Source organism: Dicentrarchus labrax, unplaced genomic scaffold (genome assembly GCF_905237075.1).
Source record: "Dicentrarchus labrax unplaced genomic scaffold, dlabrax2021, whole genome shotgun sequence".
NCBI classification, from domain to species: domain Eukaryota; kingdom Metazoa; phylum Chordata; class Actinopteri; family Moronidae; genus Dicentrarchus; species Dicentrarchus labrax.
The window spans coordinates 4,824,174-4,846,862 of NW_026136717.1; the positions used below are offsets into that span (position 1 = coordinate 4,824,174).

The 22,689-nt window shown below is 40.3% G+C and overlaps 1 protein-coding gene across 8 annotated transcripts in view; it reads right to left on the minus strand.

Moving 5' to 3' along the window:
- The window catches only part of nrxn2b (neurexin 2b), a 635,050-nt gene that overhangs the window by 542,516 nt on the left and 69,845 nt on the right, over positions 1-22,689 (minus strand). For 7 of the 8 annotated variants that reach the window (XM_051375286.1, XM_051375285.1, XM_051375283.1 and 4 more), the window contains exon 2: positions 11,808-13,228. In XM_051375286.1, the coding sequence (XP_051231246.1) occupies positions 11,808-12,519 (712 nt within the window). In that variant the 5' untranslated portion in view covers positions 12,520-13,228. Of the gene's footprint in view, positions 1-11,807; positions 13,229-20,111; positions 20,244-22,689 lie in introns of all 8 variants that reach the window. The other variant, XM_051375279.1, reaches the window with a different exon arrangement.

Sequence of the window (22,689 nt, forward strand, 5' to 3'; positions counted from 1 at the left end):
ACACTCTCCCTGGAAGCCATTCGCTTGATTGCACCCAGGCCACCTACATCCTACACTACCACCCCATTGCATCATACAAGTCAAAACAAGTATGTTTTGTGCATGCTTAACACATACTGGCTGCTTTGAGTGAAGCAACTTAACCTCACACTTATCCATTAATGCTTGCTTTTTGCTTCCGTAAGGAGAAGCAATCTGCATGAAAGTATTCATTCCGTGAAAAAAAAAAGGGGGGGCAGGAATTAGGGGATTAGGGACTTAAGGAAGTCTCTCATCTGCAGCAGTTGTTACCAGATTACTTTTTTCCTGTTTGATTTTTAGATGCAACAAAAATCAGGTTATGAAGAAGACTGGAACGGAATCTGTTATTTGGAGTGTATATTAATATGGTTTTCCTCCCTTTTCAAAGAGCAAATGCACAGAGGTAAGAAAAATCACAAGAGCAAGACGTAAGAAGACAACATGGTAAGAGAGAATGAGATGTAACAACATCCTTTGATCAAGGTATGAGGAACAGTGGAATATTGGGCAACCATGCCTAAATAGTGGATTTTTGCATCGCTGTCTGTTCGAGTAAGCTGGGAATCTATCAACATGAGAATGGAGGCCCAGGAGCATCTGTCGTTTGAATTTGGAATTGCTCAGCCAGGAAAAAACCATGACTACATAGTCAAGAATAGAAAAGGGGGGAAAAAAGAAAAGGCAATGGGTAGAAAAAGTAGATCAGTCAGAAGACGAGGAGATTAAGAAAGCAGGTATAGATATTTATTTAATGTGTTAGTGTTAGATACGAAGATTGACAAAAGGGTTTTCCACTGGCTGAATTTGTTCTTTTACTGGCAAACTCAATATGGTTCAGTCCTTGTATCCGGTAGCCCCTCTGAAAAAAAGTAATTTATCAAACTACTGTAACTAGTGTTGCTGAGTAGGTTTTCTTAGAGAAATTATTTTCCTGCTAACTTTACATTTAACTACTACTTTACTGATTATTTGTTATTTACAATATCATTAGTTAGAGATTTTAATTTAGTGTTTACATTGCATGGGATTTACTTACCGAGTACTGGATGTTTTATCAGTAATTTTCTCTACTTGGGCAATTTTCTGCATTGTTTTCTTAGCCTTTAAAAAATATTATTGTGTAGAAATCTATGGCTGGCATTTTGCTCTTACTAATTTTCATATATTTACTATGCACTGACTAACTCTCTTTGGATAAGTACATTCTAATTAAGTCTGTTATTACTTTTACTACTGCTGTGACTTGAGGGAAAAAATTGTACCACTGAAACTTCTAACAACACACTTTAGTAAAATATTTCCGTAGTCTTCCCATCTGTGCCTGTAGGTTATCCCAACCAACACAAACTGAAATTAAGGGAATTGCTTATTGGGCAGCTAAAGGAAGAAAGGAAAAAGGAGCCATAATGATAGAAAGATAACAACAGCTACTACAAACACCAAGTCCCAACAGTACACAGCAGCTGCAGCAGAAGAGCTGTAACGCAGCAGCTTTGATAAACAACAACAAAATCTCAGCAATCAGATCCAATGAAGACTTGAAGCATGGAGGGCTTCATTAAACTTTAACAGTGTAGTTGGTTGGTGAAGGCAAAAAGACATGGCTTGTGATTGTGTCAGACGTAGTGCTGATAAGGTTATCTATAGAACCTCTTCAGGCGGCCTTACAGGGTACAGCCCCCTCATTAGCACTATACTTATTTATGTATACAGGACAAGTTAATTGGGAGTTCAATTATCAGGCAGTGAGTCCTCCCCCTCCCTAACTCGCTCCACCTCGTCCCTCTGTGGTTGCCAGTGGGGAGATAGCGCAATTATCACCATGATGTATGACTCTCCTTGATGTCCTCTGCTCTTTGCCCCAGCCCCGTTCTGTCACCGCCCTACCCCAACTATTACCACTGAAATTCAATGTCCCGCCTCGCCCAACTCACATTTTGGGACATTTAATGTATTATGTATAGCATATCCTAACGTCCACACGGCATTAACATTAGTATCATTTAGACCGTTCCTGCATTCTGCATTTCATGCCATCAGGGTAGACCTGCTAGAAAATCTGCTGGAATTCTTTATTGCCCAAAGGGATGTTATGTTGCAACAGACTGCTTGGCAATGGCAATGACAACAATAGAATGAAATGACAACTACCAATATTCTACTCTGTATTTATCTTTTTCAATGGTAAAAACTTCAGTATAATGGGAGGTAAATATTTGTGCATAATACAACAGGGCTGCCCCTAATACTCGACTAAACTAAACAGAGAAGAGTCTTAGTTGACCCACATTTCATTAGTCAGACAGTCACAGAAAGAAATGAACAACATTAAACTCAGTTTGTAAGCTGCTCCTTGTCACCAGGACTAAAGATTTAGGGCACTGTTGCAACATGGACCGTTGCTCTTGTAACACAGTATGTACCCAGACTGGGAGCTTGAAGGACAGGGGGAGATTTGTTCACACTACTAGCATAGGAGCTAGCATGGAGAACAAGCATGAGAGAGGCATAGATGGTATATATATAATTCAAATAATATTGCACATAAGCAAAGACTACTTGACTTTGATTAAAGACTGCTCGTCAACAAGGAATATCCTAGTCCTAGAACAGAGCCCTAGCCCTACAACACAACTGTACATCTGTAAAAATAAACAAAACATTTTAAAAAAGGGTATTATGGGGTAGGGACATTGTGCTAGGGATATCTTATTTACAGGAGTTATGGACATAATCACAGTAAAAAGATGGCTGTAGCCCCCTCCCTACGTAGAATGTAATTTCATAAAATAAATGTTCAAACATATTCATATGATAATCATCTGAGTGTAGGGTTGTAGTACAAAATGTCATGTTCATGGGCGTGAAGGGGTTCCTGTCTCACAGCTAGAGACAAGAAAAGGTAAAGTTATTTCAACTTCACATTTGAGCTCACCTTTCTACCTGAATGTAATTTAATACAAAAAAAACAATGTTAAAGGCATTAAGTGAAAAATGATGTAGAGCTGCAGCATAAAAAATGCCAAGTTCATGGGTGTTGTAGTGTTAAGAGGCGTGTTGAGCCCTTATCGTTTGTGAATTACAACAGCTGATAAACCCAGATTGGCCTGTCGGAGAAAATAGCATCTGTTCATGGCAGACTATGTTAAAACATCTCCACAGGCTATAAAAAGGACAGTGTGTGTTTGAAGCCTTGACTCCCTGAACGCCTCTCACTCTCTCTCTCTCTGCAGCTAAAGTAGAGGCTTGCCTGAGGTCAGAGCGTCTTTCTTTAAGGGGGGGGGGGGCTGCCTCCCCGACATGCAGGGTGCAGGCCAGTTAACTGCAGGGCTCCTCAGGGACCTAGGTTTCTGCTTAATTCCAACATATATAATAAAAAGTGATGATGAAAGTGAATTGGAGAGTAGTGAGCAGTAATGAACTAAGCAGCTGTTTTTGAACACTTCTCTATATGGCGCTGCCAAGTGGAAAAGGGCTGCTGCATCAACCTTTTTTCCTCATAAATGGTGATATATTGTTTATTCCACTGCCAGAGAACAGGCTGTGAATGTGGACAAATAACATCCAATTTTCTGTGACACTGCCAGATATCATTTCCTGTCACAAGCTAAAAAAGAGAATTCACTCCTATGCTATATAACTGATTAGGTAAGGGAAGATTACATTTAAAATGTAAGCCATATAGCTGACTGCTGACCATCTCCTAAAAATGTAAGTCATATAATGTAGTAACATGAATATTACTTTTACACCTAAACATATACATCCAATGAAGACAAATATTTACCAAATTTAAATTACCGAAATTAATAACATTACATACTCTTACTGCTGGTTATAACACGCTGTCTACACAGGTTTTCATAGTAAGGAGTTACAGAGGTTACAGAGTTGAGAGTTTGGGGACAGAACAGACAGTTTTTACAAAATGTAAAAATATACTTTGGACCATAAATGTATTGAGTGCAAATGAAATACAAGCAGTTAATACGGCCTAGGTAGACCACGCTATTAATCAGAACAGTATTTCTTCTATCAGAGGTGCCTGAGATGGATAAATGAAAAACATGGCTGTAAAATCACTCTTGGGGGTGGTTACAGGTACAACAGAGCACATTTCAGACACTCATCAGCGAAGCTAGGTGAAACAAACTTGAAACATAACCAGAGAGGGCAGCAAAACACTGACACTTCCGCCTTGGGTAAAGTTACTCATCAACTAAAACAAATCTCAATCACAGTGGAAATCACCAGCACTGACCTTCAAAAATCATCGCTAAAGTAATTAAATTCACTGTCTAGATATGTTATAAATTGATACAGTGGAAAGGACACACAGATCAATAAATTCAATATCTGCTCATTTAAGGCTTGAGGAATGAGCCTTATGAGAAAGAGACTATTCATAAGAAAAGCATTCATCTCACGATTCTCTAATGAAGTGACTGGCTACTGTGTATTTACCATCTCTAACAGCTTCAGTCTGTCAAGTCAGCTGTACAGCAATTTAAGGGCTATTTAAAAAAAAATACAAACCACATGACAAATAACTTTAAAGTCAAGTGCAAATCCTGCTTCATGTCAACCTGAAAGACTGTTCACATTTTGTTGTGTAAATGAATGTATTAATATCACAGCAGTCATTTTCACAAATTAATTTAACCTCTAATTACCCTGACTTGAGAGCTCATGGCTGCCTTGCCCTGCGCTGCCGTTCTGGGGGTCAACAGAGAACAAAGCCAGGGTCAGCATCAATTATAAAAACAATGGCCCACAGAGGCACATAGCTGCTTTAATTAGAACCCGTAATGGAAAAAGGCCTGCCCATAACTACTACAAAATGCAAGCTAATATGAACAGTATCCATGATTATGGCATGGAAGGTACAACTACACACATACATTAAGCACATTAATGTTTGAGGCAGAATAGGTTTCATTCTCTGTGAGAATCCAGTATAATATTTGTGAGCTAAGATCTATAAAATTTTGTCTATGATATCAGGAGTCAGTCTAAAAAAATCATCATGTGTTCACCTTTAACCCTCATCCTGCCTGAACAAAATTCCCACTTCACCTGAACAATATTAGCCTAAATGAGCAAAACTGCTAAAAACCTGTCAGTGCCAGACATGGATGAACGGTGCTGAGTGAGATCACTGGTATTCAAATCAAGGCAACAGGAGATACAGACTCTACAAAGGGAGCTGTGGGATAAAAAAAAAAAAAAAAGAAGAAGAAGAAGAAAAAACTATCCTTGAGGGAGATTAGATGGCACAACCTTCTTAAATTACAAAACCTCAGCTGTCAGATCCAATTTTCAGATTTGACTGATTCCACTTTAGGCTGAAATTCAGCAGAACAAATTTCAAAACAGACAATATTTTTGTAGATTATTAGACTTTTGTGTCCAATGGCTTCTATTTCAATAATTTGTCTTCAGTGCACTCCAGGCTGGATGGATTGGTGGTTGTTGAATGTACATATTTTGAGTTGCTGGATATCAAACAGAATTGTCAACTAGTCACACTACATTTAAATTTTCTGTCTGCCTCACTCTAACCATTTTTATGGGGGAGGAGGATGCGATTCTTCCTAAACAGTCACTAGAGACCAATGTATCTGCCTGAATGTAACGTCATTTTAAGTTGAAACTGATGCATTGCCATGCCAACATACTTTTAAGAGTGAAGCAGAGCAAAGTAAAAAATACGATATCTGTGTACGAACCTAAGAAAACAAAAAATGAAGAAAAAAATCACCCTGACAACGGCATTAGTCCTGCCTGTGCAACTGTGGCTTTTTCACTTTTTCAACTGAGAAACCCCTTTTTCATGTCATGATGCCAGACCAGAATTGGTCATCTCTATGGAGTGGGTAGATTCAAAGGTCTGGAGCCAGGCAATCTTTATAAAGATGTATGCAACACAGTGTGGTTAAGATCACGTGGTTGAAGTCTTGCTCTTTTTCATTGCCATCTCTGATTCAGACAGACTAGAAAGCAACTTCTTTGTGTCTAACTCCTTCCCCTTCTTGTATGCTCTAATGTGTACATCAAAGCCTACCACTTCCAAAGCCTGGTACCAAAGAGCATACAGCAGCTATCAGTAAAGAGAAAACCAAAAATGACTCTTATCACTATACTCCCTCTCAGCATCTTGTCCAACTGTTAATAAAGTTGTTGTTGTACTTGATGCATGTTATATTTTCTTTTTTTTTCTTTGTAAAAACTAGATGTTATTCCCACTTTGTAAATCAAAATATCATTGTTTTACACAATAACATTAGTCATTGTCATCCATGTCTCAGAAATACTAATAAAGTCTGGTTACTAGGGGTTTAAAGATTTACCGATATAAGTCGGATATTGGTTTTAACGATCAAACTACATCGGTACACGGCCCCCTATATCGATGGTCCGATTCTAAAGTTATGAATCGTTTGACTGAAGCTTTGTTGCTAACTGCGTCTCCACTCTTGTGAAAGGTAAATGGTCAAAGCAAGGGTCTCTTCACAAGAGCGTCGCGGGTAACGTTGGCACAGCGTGGCTTGCAAACGAACATGTCTGACACAACTTACATATATCATCAAGTCTCAAACCTAAGGTTTGGAAGACATTTGGATTCTATAAGAAGGAAGCAAAGTTGGACAAAAGTCCAGCCATTTGTAAGATCTGTTGGATAGCAATTAAGTACAGCGGTAGCAAACAAATCTAAAGACTCACAAGATAAGACAGCATTTTTTCCCCATGCCATAAAAAAAATATTGGGATTCCCTTGTATTTTATTAAATATATGTATTTAGGTAAACAATGTCACTTTTACAGAATTGGGTTATTTTAATTTAGAATGGAAAATAATTGTCTACATTAAGCAAATGTTAAGAAGTGTATCAGACTGCATTGTATCCATCAAATCACACCGAACTGTTCAAACAATATTTAAATCCATCGGCCCTGAATCATATTGTAGACGATATATCTAGATAAATATTGGTTCGTCTTAGAAAGTTGAGACGCACACCCCATTATTTACCCTAGGGATGACTTTAGTGTTTAAAAGCTGTTCAGAGACTTTTCAACATATTTAGGGATCACAGTTTGCCAGTTGCCAACTGGAGTTAACTTCATACCAAGCTCATTATATTTGGTCTGTAAGTCTCTAATCCCATTTTGACTGACGTTTCTCTAGTTCAAAGATATTGTCAATGTCAATATTTGTCTTTGTTTTGTCATTGAAATTACATTGAATATCATGACAAAACGTTAGCTATAATCCAGAAACCTATTTAAAAAAAATGCACAATAGGATATTACAATATTTTAACTACCAATATTTACATAATAACATTCAGCATGTTTTCTGTGTTAAATGGTCTTTCTTTAGCTCTCTTTAAAGGATTGGTAACTTTCACTTGTCCTGCAATTTTGAATAATTACCTGGTGTCCATGAAACACATTTATTTATACATGTTTCGAGAGAAGCCCATTAGCCATTGTTTTGGTGATTCACATCCCAGTGCTTTTTTTCTACCCACATGCAAACAGGCTGTTATGTTGTCTTTTTACATAAAAACTTTTTTTCTGCTAATGAGCTGCTGCTCTTAGTGGCAACCATACTGATGAATGGATTCATGAATTTCAGACAAATATTGAAACAAATTATCAATTTATGATTATTACATGCCTAAAATCAACCGAACTACATTAGTAACTGCTACATCGTGAAATCTCTCTCCTTGGAAGGTCAGCTTAGCGTACTTTGTAGACAAATGTTCCTGGTACTTCATTACATTCCTCTTAATGTTAGTGCTTTTCACCTTTGTATTACTTCACCTAGGGCAAAGGCAGCCCTTTTAAATCTGTAGCCTCTCCCACTGGGCTTAATATTTCCATCCATTAACAACAATTAATACATTTTTCTTATTATCATTATCTGTTTCCAGCGTCTTAACACAATATATAGTTTAAACACAATTTATTTATAATTTCTCCCCTATTCCTCTTTAACCCAAACAAGTACTTATGGCAAGAATTAATATTACAAACAAAACGTAAAAAACGAAAATCCTGCAACTCTGCAGCGCTCTTGCTAATGGTAAGTTACATATTAATGTATGGATAAATAAACTTAGAACTCCCAAGTGTGCACCCTTGGTTGCGCCACTAAAACAGTGAAGGACGGTGAGAAAATGGCAAGGTTTATTAACAACTAAATGAGAGCAAAAAGTGTGGGTGGGTATGCGTGTATGCACTCTGGCCGCAGTCAGTGACAGTACCGTCACATTGTTTAGTATTTCTGGATTTGGAGCACATGTCCTGTATCCATGGTGGTATCTAGCTATGCAAATTGTTTGGGTTCAAGTTGTCCAGGTTTTCATTTAAAATTTGCTTTTAGAAATATCAACAGCAACATGTCTAACCAGAAACAGTATTTCCAGCGATTAGAAAGCTATTCTGAAAAACACACACCTGAATTTGAATTCATGGCTGAATTTTTTATTTTTTTTTTTTTTTGCACAGTGTTTCTACAAGGATCAACCAGTGCTGAAATGCACATATTCAATTTTAAATTAAATACATTTGTAAAGTCCAACAATGAAATTCCATTTGGTAAATGGTAAATGAACCTGTACTTGTATAGCGCCTTTCTAGTCTTCCTACCACTCAAAGCGCTTTTACACTACGTGCCACATTCACCCTTTCACACACATTCACTCAGTGATGGCAAAGTCCATCGAACAGAAACTAACGCATTCATACACATTCACACACCGATGACACAGCATCGGGAGCCATTTGGGGTTCAGTATCTTGCTCAAGGATACTTCGACATGTGGCAGGAGGAGCCAGGGATTGAACCAACATTTTTTTTACTGAAAATAACCCATTGGTCTATTCCACTGAACTGATATCTGACAAATCAAGAAATGTTGGATACAAAAGTGAAATCCAATATCACCTAAAACATATACTAAAAGTGATAGCTGCTACAGTTGGGAAAAATCTCCTACCACTACCTTCATCTCAAAACGTGTGTACATAAAACCAAAACTATTTGCAAGGGTAGATACAATTAGTAAGATTTTTTTCCTGTAACATGGGTGAACCAGTCCTTTAACATTTGTTTTTCACTCTTGTATGTACTCTTGTTTTATCCTTATGAGCCACCATAAAATCATTATTGCATTGCCATGAAAACAATGTACAGGACTGTCGCTCAGATGTTTGCACTACATATTTTTGTTGTTTTTGTGGTTTTGGAATTCAAGCTTATTCTACTGACTGTAAATCTCAGTGAAGAAGAGCATCAGCTAAATGCCTAAATGATAAAGTAGCACATCATGAATCATCTAGAACAAGACACATGAATATATTGAAAGTGCCACATCTCATCCTTAAAAATGTTCCCATGAAATGATGCGTTCTTCCTCTCTGAAGTGAGCATGCAGCAGCCCTTTAAAAATGATCTTTCCTTTGACCCTTCACCACAGAGCTCACACAGCGAAACATAGACTTGTTAGCACAGACATCTAAAGTGTCTTAAAACCAACTAAAAGAGAGACACCTTTACATTCCCACCCACGTGTTGGATAAAAGGAATAAATACACCACTGCACTAGCAGTCAGCCATAATGACCCAATTATTGGTCCTCAAACCAAAGAACATCTCTGAAAATAAATTAACAGTGAACAAATGAATATCTTCATGCCGTCTTTCTCGTTCTTACTCTCTAACCTGATTTCTTCTAGTTCCGTTTCTCTCCTCCTTACCTCCATCTCCATTCTCTCCCTCTATCTTACACTCTCTCTCCATTTCAAAAGGACAAATGTTTCCTGCAGTCACTGTAGCACTGCATTGGTATTCTGCTCTCAATTTAGCCAAGAGCCAGGCAGCGGTATCTGCTTCCAGCAACCACACAGCAATCTGACACAGAGCACACAGAGAGAGGGAGAAAAGGCTTGAAGAATTAAAGGAACTGAAACATATGAGAGAAACAGCAAGACAGAGAGAGACAGGCAGATCTATATGGCTGTCCAGCAGTGACATCATTTGCTGTGCTATAGGGTCTCTAAACAGCAATGACTTATCCGCAAGAAATGAAGGATTCTGCTTTTGTTTGGCTTCTTTGGAGAGCAAAAAGCTAAACAATACAGCTTCTCAGGCTGTTAAAGACTGTTCTGGTCTTTCTACATCAAAACAACCTAAATGCTTTGATCTAAATCATGGCTGCATGCTGATTTTATTCTTATTACTTCAGATCTATCAAAAGCAATACTGCAACAAACATTTGAACAAAATATTTTGTTTGGGTTGATTTATTTTTCAGCACTGTCAAAGCTTATCTGTGAGTGCCACAAAAATGCAAGACTTCAAACAACTGGCACATAACTGCTGGCAAAGTAGTTATCTACCTTTTGAAGATTTAATAATTACAAGTCATTTCATCACACAGGACAAGGTAGGAGCTACTGAGTCTATTGATTATTATGGAGGTTGCGATGCAATATTAATAGTACATATTATAACAGCAAAACTGGAGATAATGTAGGATGAAGGACTTTTTCCCCCATTACAAATTATCAAGACAGAGCAACCAATTTCTGATGGCTGCATAGGGAATGAGATAACTGACAAGCAAGGTGTGGAAATGCAGACAGTTTGAAAGAAAAAGAGAGGGGAGATAAGTGAGGAAGGAGGAGAGGCAGGAGTAGGAAGTGCTGACAGCGGGTAAAGGTGAAAGAGAGATAAGTGGAGTAAGGGAGTGAACTCGTGAGAGACGGGGGGGGTGAAGAGAGATGGAAAGCCCAGATAGCCTTGAGAAGAGAAGGTAGGAGGCGGGTGAAGGAAATGCTGCGGGACGAAGAGAAACAGAAAGATGGATGAATGTGAAGGAGAGGGAAAAACCATAGATATGGAAATGGGATGTGTCAGTGAAGGAGGGAGCCAGAGGTGTAAAACAGAACAGAGTTTGACATGAGCTGACAGCATAGGAGCACTTCCCAAGAGCATATGAAGGCAAGAGAAAGGGTGTACGCCAGAGACAATAGGCTTGGAAAGAAGGAAAGAAGGAATGAAGGGAGGAAGGGAGGAGGGGAGGAAGGGAGGAAGAAAGAAAGAAAGCAGACCTACAATGTATGATTTTGCATATAAAATATTCTGTTTAGATATTCAGCACCTTTGATGTTAAGTATTGTTTTTTTTTAAATCCCAGCAAAATTCAAAGTAGCACCTGTGCCATGTCTAAAACTTGTATGAGTCACATAATCCCTAAGAAAGTGTTCCCTCTTCAACACCTCAATCTTTCAAGCAAAGCAACGTCTTAAAAACAACTTTGGAAACAGAAGACTGAAAATAGCAAAATGCCTGCCTTAAGTAGCCTTTTCATAAAGTACCTCATCCTCCTTTCTCTTAGCCCTCACTGGATCAACTATTAAACCCTACTAGAATACAGACATCCTGTTGTCTCATACCAAAGAAATTAGTCACACGACTTCTCTGCAAGAGATTATTTTTCATCAGAACTGCACTCATGTTACTCTGCAGAACCTCTCATAGTATTGACCCCTTAGGAGACTGATTTGCTACGAAGTGACTCCCCAAAAACATTAAGGGCCAAATCTCCAACATCTCATGACCAAATTGAAATTTTGAGTAGCCAAGTATCCAACCAAAGAATATCTTTACCATGCCAAAGCGTAGCATACCCTGGTAGCAATAAATGCTGCTCTGGAAGAATGGAAATGGAAATCAGGGGTAGAGCAGTTACAGTATGAGCTTTTCTTACCTTCCTTGCAGTACTTCCCCTTGAAGCGGGTGAGGGTGCAGTCACAGTGAACTTCTCCATACTGAATAGAGCAAAGCCCTCCATTGAAGCACGGGTTCTGTTTGGTGCAGAGGTACTCCAGGTCACTCTGAATGCCCTGGCTATTTAACAAAGTAGGAGGCATCTCCCCCACCTTCAGATTGGAGATCAAACCCTGGAAGGGTGGCTCATACTTCACTGTGCTAGATGTCAGAGCAGAGAGGCGCACATCAGGCGGGATCCCACCCACAAACAGGTCACTGACGACTGCCATCTCCTTCCTCTTGGACTTGACCTCAGCCACTTTTGTCTCACCATCAACCATCAGGAGGGTCTCACGGAAGTTGCGGGTGAGCAAGACCATGTGCCAGCGGTCATCATTTACCCGTGTCTCCATGTGCAAAGTAGCCGGCTCAGCACAGTGGATGGCAAAGCGCAGCTGGAGGCGGCCACCAGCTATCAGCAACTCCAAAAAGTCACAGTTGCCGCCATCATCAAGGTAGAGTACCAAGGCTTTGCTGATGTTGGTCTTGAGACTGAAGCTCAGCTCGCCTACTGATCCAGCTTCCCAGCGTCCATAGCGTGCCCACTGGCCGGGCGCCCCACCAAATTCCAGCATCTTCACTGTAGTGAGCAGGCTGAAGAGGGCCAGAGGCCACAGGGGCCAACACAGGAATCTTAACTCCCTTGTCATGCTCAAAGTTCCCAAGCTTCCCCTTCTCTACTTGATGCCTATTAGGTCTAATAAACCCCAGAGGTAAAACCTCGCTTTGCTGTGGCAAACAGTTTTCAAATGTAAACAACAATTACTATATAACACTGAACTAAGATTTAAAGCACACTGAGTAAAGTAATCCTTCACAGTGGCCCTACTCCTATTTTCGTCACGAATCAGCAGTTTTTTCCTCTTCTCTCTGATGCTCTAATTCTTGTCCTTATCCTGACTCTCTCCTTCGTCTCTCCATCAGTTGGTGCCTCTGGGACTTGGAGGAAAGGAATGAGGAATAGCGGGAGAGTAAAAGAGGAGGGGGTATGATAATTTCAACACAACCGTTTCTTCAAAAGCCTATTGGTCTATCCTGGACTGAAAATAGAATCTTCGTCTCTGGAATCCAGATCTCACTGCAATTTCCAGGAAATTTGAGCTGCCGCCAAAAGCTTGGGGGAAGAGTTATCCGATTGTGATCTTTCTTTAAGGGGGAGGGGAGGGGGGGTGCAAGCAGAAGAAAATGAGCAAAAGAGTGAGACAGCTGTAGAGCAGACAGGTATCAAAGCTTGCTGGTGCCTGCTGGAGCATACGATGTGTTCATAGTTTCAAGGTAAACCCATTATCCTCCTGAAACTTACAGACCACAAAGCTTTACACAGGTATAGGTCCCATCATTATGTCGGCAGGTGGGGATCTGGAAGAAACACACAAAAAAGCAACTGTTAATTACATGCAAAAATAATCCTGTGCATTTCATGTGCATATAAAAACGTGACACATTCTAAATTAAGATAATCAGCAATTACTCTGTTGATAGTCTTGAAAGATTTTAATTTTCTTTATCTTTCATCTACTTGCACCTGCAGTTTTAGACACCATGTACCATGTATACAATGCTCTTTTCAGTTGAAAGCTGACACAAAACATTGTCTAGAGCCAAGCAATAAATAAGCTTTTTGAGTTTCGCATGGCTCCATACTTCCCAGAGGGGCCTGAGCAATATGACTGTCTTATTTCATCTGCTCCTTCACAGTCTTGTCAATAGATATGTCAACCAATGTACTGAACCTCAACATAATGGTTTCATATGCAGTGAAGACAGCTGTCATCCATACACACTTTTTGGCCAATCAGAGTATATTTGATAAATCACACCCTTCCAGTGTGGCGCCCACACACACACACACACACACACACACACACACACACACACACACACACACACACACACACACACACACACACACACACACACACACACACACACACACACACACACACTATGGACATGCATATTCAGACACACACATCATTAAATCAAATGCGATTCAGAGTGGAGTGCTGCAGAGTCAATAGCTATCTGAATAGCCGGTCTTGACCCTGGGGCTTGGCCTAATCCCTAGCCATTATTTCTTGAGTGTGATCTAATTTCCATCACCAAAAGTCTACAATTAAAGCTAGGCTCACAACTGCTTATGCTCCTTTGTGCTATCATGCCTGGCTTCAAAGTGACAACAGTGTACACTAGCATACAAGCAGGGGAGGGAATGTGAGAAATGTGGGAGAAATACAGACAAAGACAGAGAGAGAAATAGAGGCTGCATAATCATGATCTCAGAGGGGTGAGGCTTAACGTTAATGGAGAAAGATGACGGAGAACAGGGGACAGACAAAGCTTTGAGAAACAGAAGGCGGAGGACGACAAATAATATTGGGGCTATTTTTCTCTGGGTGATGTTCATATTGGCAAGAAAGAGATAGTAATGCTGTCTTCAAATGGAACTTGTGAGGTTGTATTTCGACATCGGAAGCGCAATACTTGTCCAGTGTATTATTCCAAAAAAAACAAAAATCACAAATGTCATCATGTCACAACTGCTGAACACTACACATATGAACATACATAAGATCTATTTTAGTCATAGCTGTTGAAGGCTTGCAGCAACATGTATCTTTGGCAATTATTTCAACTGGTACAAAAGTGCAAAAAGAAAGAACAACACCGGCAAGTAGTTTATCTATTATGTTTTGCCATTTTTCTATGAGCCACCTTCCTAAATTTCATCAGGAGATGTAATCTACTCTCTGTGTTGAGTTTATGGGTTACTGATTTACAGTTGTGTTGCTGACAGCAAAAGGAGGACCGGAGTCTTTTGGTAAATGGTAAATAAACTGTACCTGTATAGCACCTTTCTAGTCTTCCAACCATTCAAAGCGCTACACTACATGCCACATTCACCCATTCACACACACACTTATACAGTGATGCCAAACGCTCATCACAAACAGAAACAAATCCATTTCACATTCACACACGGATACACGTTATACAGTTAGAATGGTCATGTGTTCTTAGTCTGCTACGTGTATGGATGTTAGGCTGTCGTTAAATGAGTGACGCTGTCAGACAAAATGTCTTCTAATATGCGGCAGGCACTACATGCCTCTAGGAGTGATAAAACCGGGGCTGGTTTATTTTTGTCTCTGAGTGGCAGAACCCAATCTGCATGTTCCCTTTCGTTTGCACGCATGCATATAAGCATATGCGTATGTAAGCATATACACATATGCATGCTACTGTAAATTGAAAACAGCACAATTCACAGGATTCATTAACAGCAGTTGGCAGAAGAAACGTACATCCTGTTGACGTATGTCCTGTCAAGAGGCATGCTTAGATACACTTTGATCTGGATAGGTACATTCCCCAATATGCAGACATATACTACATTATGAGAACACAGACAGCTGTGTTGTACACATGTAGCCACCCTGCACCCCAATAGATCATGACATTATTTATATTGCTATTATGAACATCAACAAAAACATTATAAAACCCCTGAACATTTGGGGACCAAAAGAACTGCATTTGAAAACAATTTGAGAGCTTACGGTTGTTTAATCAACCATTCTTTTAATCACATCTGTGGGTAAATACATTTGGAATATTCCCTGGCCACACTGAATATTCATTGAGTTATTTTTGTCTCATCGGGGACTCTCTACCACTACAGACAGAAGTAGCATTTCCTGCTCTTTTCACAATGTTGTGTTTACGAAGGTTTACTATGTTGAGTTTCAGTGTATCCTGCATGCAATGTGCTGCTAGTTATTAGGGGGTGTTGGCGGGCTCGCCTGATGGTACTTCTAAATCCCAAGGACACTGGGGAAACATAACAAGCCTCAAGAGATAACTAGAGCTCCGAGGCTTATGCTGTGTGTGTGTGTGTGTGTGTGTGTGTGTGTGTGTGTGTGTGTAGGTGTGTGGTTAGGATTGATTCAAGTTGTGTGTGTAGCTGTCTGTAAAGCAACAGTCCTTGTGTGACAGTGCAGTGTTCATCTGGACTGTGATTTTTGTGTCTATATTTATGCCTGCATTTGGGATTATGATTTTTTTTTCACCGTTGTAGCCCACAATGTCTACAGCATTTGGCCACAGCATTGTTTTACAAATGACATGTACGATCCAGCTTCAGTCCAGTTTCAATCCAAAAATAACAAGTTTGGCATTTGTTTTCTCCAACCACTAGCGTGACTTCCATCTGCCTCAATTCTTTTTTCCTCAAGAAAAAGGACTGCTCTCTCGCTCACAGTGTTGGGCTGAGCGGCAGCAGAGCTCGGAAACTTGACGGAAAGAGCAATCTGTACCCAGCCTCATACACCCTGACCCGACGTCTTGTCCAAGCGGAGCTCTGCAACCCTCAGGATACATGCACAGTCATGTGAGCCACCACCGACCCATTTCCTCTCACACCATCCCATGGGGAATGCTGGCACGATCTTGACAGAAACCCTGCTTCAAGTATTTGGCTACATCCAAACTGCAGTGGAAAACTGCCCCATTTCTTATTTTTATTCTCTCACTTATTGGATGTTATCGAATTTATGACAGCAACAGAAATCACCACAAGAGTTTGCATTTTTTATTTGGGTGGCACAAAATTGTCTGAACTTATTTATCCTAATGCTCTAACTGGGAGTACTCAATAAGGGCCATGACAATAAGTTCATATTAATTTATGAATTAGAGCAGCAGCTCAGCTAAGCAAGCATTATCACAGAGACAATAAGAAAGCAACAGAAACAGAAATCTTGACCCCTTCATTACTACTTGAGCAGACACCCAAATTCAATAACCAAAATATGTTGGCTCTTTTATTATTGCATTATTACATATTCTTTTTGTAAGCAACTGTCAACTGCTATGATACTGGATACTTAGCAAGTGTTTAGCCATGTAACTTTCATAAAAGTGTACATGCTTGCTTGTGTTTTGGGCTATTTGAGCTGAGCTTTTCCTGTGAGTATTGGTGTGTGGGTGTAGATATTTGCAGTATGCCTTGACATACATGTGTGTGTTTTGGTGTTTAATCCATCTCTTGCAGAGCTCCACCTTGGCCCAAGGTCTTCAGATTCCCCACAGACCAGACTACACCTGTTGTGTGAAGCTGTGCCAGGCTTTCATCTTCCTTCTTACGCAAACACTCAGCTCATAGACAATCAGGTGAAATCTGGTTTGAATACTTCACTGCCCACCAGCACTACACAGAGTTCAGTGTTGTGCATTTTTCTTTTTTTCTTCCTAAGGGGCGACACCTTATTTAGAATTGTAAATATGACACTGAAACACTCTTCAAGTGCAATAAAAACGGCTGAAGCGTATGAAATATTTATACAGTACAATAATCTAGACAAAGGATAATAGAGGTGTAGCTCATACAAATATTTATACATGCAAATAGTTTTTCTATGCACAAATACACCTATAAATGCATTATACACACAGTTTCCACATGCAAACAAGCTCACACACACACACACACACACACACACACACACACACACACACACACACACACACACACACACACACACACACACACACACACACACACACACACACACACACACACACACACACACACACACACACACACACACACCATATCCTAGTCAGGCAGGAGCCATTAATCCTGGCCTGTGAGAAGCTCAGCAGTGTACCATCCGTCAGCATGAGGCTGCTGCTGCCGCTGCTGTGCTCTAATTAACCAGAGAGGCACGCTGAGCCACTTTTAATATTCCTGGTCAAGATGGAGAACAAGGGTTTAAAAAAAAAAGGTGGCGGGAGAGGAATTTATAAAGAGAGACATGGAAAGAGAAGGTTGATGCCAAGACATCGAATATCAAAGATGAAGAGAGTACGATGGGGAGAGGAGACAAGAGAAAGTAAATAAAGTCTTTGTGTGCTTCAGTGGCAATTCTTAACAAAACCAGGGAGCAAAAACAAAAGACAGCAAGCTAAATCTACTAATCTAAGTATCCTATGGGAAAGTCAGTCAAATACCCCCTGATGTCAAGCCGCAAGCTAGTCAAGTTAGTTAATTAGCTAAAATGTTAGTAACAGTATACAGGATAATTACATTATAATTTTTATTAATCAGGAATGTTGTTGTTTACAGTCTGCGCTACCATGTTGATTTGATGTCAGATTTAGGTTGAGATACTGTGTATGAGTTTTATTCTTGAGGTTGTAGTGCATGTTTCCTACTGGAAAGCCAACATTTCTCACTGTCTGACATAACTTGAATGTAGCTCTAGGATGAAGAGACATACTTATGATTCAGATATTGAAGGAAGGAGAATTACAAAGACTGGAAAAAAAAAAGAAAAAAGAACAAACCTACATTTCAAAGAAGAAATTGAGGAAACAGTACCTTAAAGCTGAGTGTAAAAAAAACTAACTAATCAGTATTGCGAAAGCCGAGCTCCACGACGCAGTCCTCCAGTCATGTGCACCTTGTGAGCTAACACAGAGGTGAGGGGGCTTTTATTCTACATCAGACTACTGCCTTTGATCAGCCTCGTCAGCTGTAAGCCGCTAGTGACTAGCTTTGGCTGTTAGTGCTAACTGCATTTAGCCCTGATGAGGAGATGCTAATGAAACAGATCAAGGGCTTTAGCCTTGCTGTTAGCTCTGTAACAGCTGGATTAATAATGACTTTAGCGGGACTCCTTGTTGCTCTTTTTGCCGTGACACCTTGACAGAGTGAATCATGGGGAGTAAATGAATTTGCTCTGCAAGCTGAAATGATGTAAGGGTGAAAAGAGAAGGCAGTCAAACAGGATGAGTTGGGGAACAGTATAAAAGGGATGAAGTGAAAGGTAACCGTATTAACTACATATTGTTCTGTGGCTTGCTTTAGACTCTGCTTGGTTGTGCAGTAACAGGTGACCCAAATTTCTCCTTTATCAAGTCAATCAATAACCACTGGCTGGAATAAGTGAAGGTTTTTTAAGGGGAAACTGTGGGAGAGGTTGTTTTCAACTAGTCTGGCTAGTCCAGAGATCAATTACAGACAGGAGACAGAGTGGACTTGCATCTGTGGTGCTGAAAGACAGCCTCATACAAAAAAACAGGTCACGTAAATGACAGAATTGGACACATGAAGGCACACAGAGCCTCACATGTTGTATTATGTAGGCCAGTGACAGCAGAGGCGAGAAGAAGCAGACCCTTCAGTGTTAGCAAGTCACTCAAAGACATTATTTCATCCCTAATCAAGCCAACAAAATGGCAGACAAAGGGAGGGAGGGGAGGGAGAGAAACTTAGCATGAGAAAAAAATATAGAAAAAAACAGAAAGAGGACGTCAGTGACACTTAGCCTGCGATGCTACTTGAGATGCAATCATGCAGCAACACATGCACTCACACGCACATCATCCTCCACACAACAGCATTAGAGCTGCGTGCCATCAGCCAGCTTCATCACACTGCGGTGTAATGTAGCAATCATGTTGTGAGACAGAGGGAGAGAAAGACGTTTTTGCACACATACTGTAACATTAGCGTATGGCTGCCTGCTCATCCAAGCTCTAAATACCTCTCTCGCTTGTCCTTCCATCCTCCTTTTTCCTCCCTGTTTGACACTAACCTCCTCATAATGCCTCTCATTTCCCATCATGGCTCTCCCTCCTCACACTCCCTCTCTCTTTTACTTCCTCTCTCGGTTTATCCAGCCATCCATCACCATTCACTTTGGTACCACCCACTTCCAACCTTTGAGAAGCGTAAGAGTTCGTAGACTACAGGTGCGTCCAGCATTGAAAGTGTAAATCCAAATGAATCCGACCTACGTGCTTGTGAAAGCAGAATGAATTGCTATTTTGTGTACGTACGGTTAAGCTCTGCCGTGTTATCACTCTTGTGTGGAGTTGATAGTGGTCCAAGATGAATACCAGTGTGTGCCACTGGAGTCTAGAGGGTGAAAATGGCTGTACTTCCTATACCTGGAGGGGTAAATTATTGGATCTGTCTTGTGTATGTTATACGTGAACATAGAAGAGTACAAATCAGTGGCAAAGGTGATGCGTGTGAGAGTGCAATCAAAGACTCTCGGCATCTACAGTATGTTTACAGTATACAAGTTTAGATATCTCCAAGTGTTGCTTTTCTCCACTTTCCTTGAGTGACATACTGAACCCCTACCTGTTCAGTTGCTCTGCATGCGTGAAATGTAAAATGTTTGCTGGGGGCATGGGGGAATGTGCGCGATTAAGTTTGTGTGTTATGTACCCAGCAGCATGCGTGTGGCTGTCTTGGTGCCTGGAGATGTTTTGGTGAGAAGCACAAGGCTCACTGGCCAGGCCTCGAGACTCTGCCGTTCCAATTAACCAGCCCAGCAGCCTGCAGCTCTACTGGCCTTATCTGGGAGAAAAGAGAGAAAGAGACAGAGGGGAGGAGGAAGTGATGGAGTGAGACAGGACGTAGGAAAGACAGAAGGTTGGAAGGCAATCGAAAAAAGACAGTAAGGCTTGGGAGTGAGAAGAGGAAAGACAGAATAAAGGGAGAATTCGCACCACAGTCATCTTGCCAGGCTGTGTTTCTGCAGATGCCTGCTTGCTTACTATCTTCCAACTGCTATCCCTTCACACAAACACACATATGCAGACTATTTCCTTCCCTCCTTCCTTCATCTTCTCCCATCAGACAAGGGAGAACCATCGTGGTAAGAAACAAAGACCTGCCTGGCGCCTCACTGCAGGGAGCGAGGCACTGATAATGTGTGGTTGACAAAGGTATTGTGTCTATTTTAGGAAGAAAACACTGCGCTGTCAATATAGCCACTGGACCTTTTCTATTGCCATTGTCAACTAGAAGGTGGAAAAAGGACACTCATTCAGCAGCAGTCACTCGTTGTACGCTGGGTCTCATAATGGCCAAAAGAGACAACTCCGTGAAATGTCAAACCTCAGTTAAACGAAGGATGAATTTTCATCGCACTCCAAAAAGGGAAAGAAAAGTGAGAATTGATTTATTAAAAGGATAGTAGTTGATTTTAAAATGTGGTAATTCCTAATGATTAAATGTATTATTTGTTCTGAGTAGCTTAAGTATTCAGGATCACCTAAAAACAAGTTAACATTTGTTGACAAGCCCAAAAAAAGACGGATACAAACATCTAACGGTGACAAAAAAAGTATCATTTATCAAATCTAATGACTCATGGTCATGAGAATATTCTATTCAGCACAAAAAGTGATGTGAAATTTTGTTGCCCAGGTCATGTGAAAAGGTCAGCTAAAAGCTAAGTTTATGTAAGCAGGGCAACTGTAGTTAAGAATTAACTTTTTTCAACATTTTCTAAGACCAATGTGGATGGTGCCTGTCCATACGTGACTCTACAATAGTGTTTGCATTTCAAAGGCAACCATTATGCTACAACTTGAGATCACCTCTAGAAAATTGAGCTACAGTAGCTCGTCTGTTAGATCGGACCACAGGGGCCAGCCTTCGCTCCTCAGATGCATCAATGAGCCTTGGCCACCCATGACACTGTCTCCGGTTCACTTTTTCCTTCTTTGGACACTTTGGTACTGACCACTGCAGACCGGTAACACCCCACAAGAGCTGCAGTTTTGGAGATGCTCTGTATATATATATATATATATATATATATATATATATATATATATATATATATATATATATATATATATATATACACATACATACACACACACACACACACACACACGCACACACTATATAATCATCTATTATGTGCATTACCGTGTTTTGTCAAGTAGAGTGTGTGTGTGTGTGTGTGTGTGTGTGTGTGTGTGTGTGTGTGTGTGTGTGTGTGTGTGTGTGTGTGTGTGTTCGAGCATGTATGTGAGGCTGGGGCAGGGGACTGCTTTGCCTTCTCACTACCCATGAATTATGGAAGAATCAGACAGGAAAAATGAGAGGGACAGCAGATAGAAAGAAAAGGGAGTGAGATAGAGTGGGAGAGGGAGGGACACTGAGGCACACGTAGCAATTCATAGCGAATTGGCTGTGGTAAATGACAGTCGATTACCATCTTAAATATACTGTCAAAAAGCAATTTGCTCAGCTCATGCCACAGGCCTGATATTTGCACCTTATTAGGAAGGCTGCCCTATATTTTAAGAATCCAACCTCCCAACCTTCCTCAGCTTCCATTTACCCATAAGCCACCTGTGCACCTCTCTAACAGAGGACTTTTTTTTTTTTTAAATAATAAGAATAAAAGAGATAGAAGGCTGTTGCAAAGGCCTGTAATGTAACAACAATTAAACAAAGAGACTAAATAGGCCTCCTGCTACTCAGCAGTGTTAGAATACCAAAATGTTTAATTCAGGCAAGAAGGTGTCAAGGAGGGAATAATGACATTGGAAGGTTTAATCAATTTTGTTGGTTAAGATTCTATCGGCTGTCTTCAGCTATCATAAAAATACCATTAGTGACAAATCCTATTCGAAGGAAACCTGCAATTATTACCAACCTCTTTAATGTTTATTGGCTTTTAGACTTCATACAAAATCTAAAACTTTGAGAGGATATTACAGCAACTGCAGATTTGTAAATGGAACTGACATTTCAATATCGCAGCTAACACTGATGGAGGGTCGTATTGTTGCAACATTTCAGAGGAATCAAAAGAAATACAAGCACGCTGGAGACCTGGGGACCGACAGAAGCAATAAACTGGGGTCTGGATATTCTACTCAACGTTCCAGCTTAGCGATTTCCATTGACGTTAGAGCGCCGATATGATTACCAAGAGTCAAGGCCCACCGATATCTGCAGCAGGTGAGCAATGTGTTTAATTTCACAGACCTTGTAGACT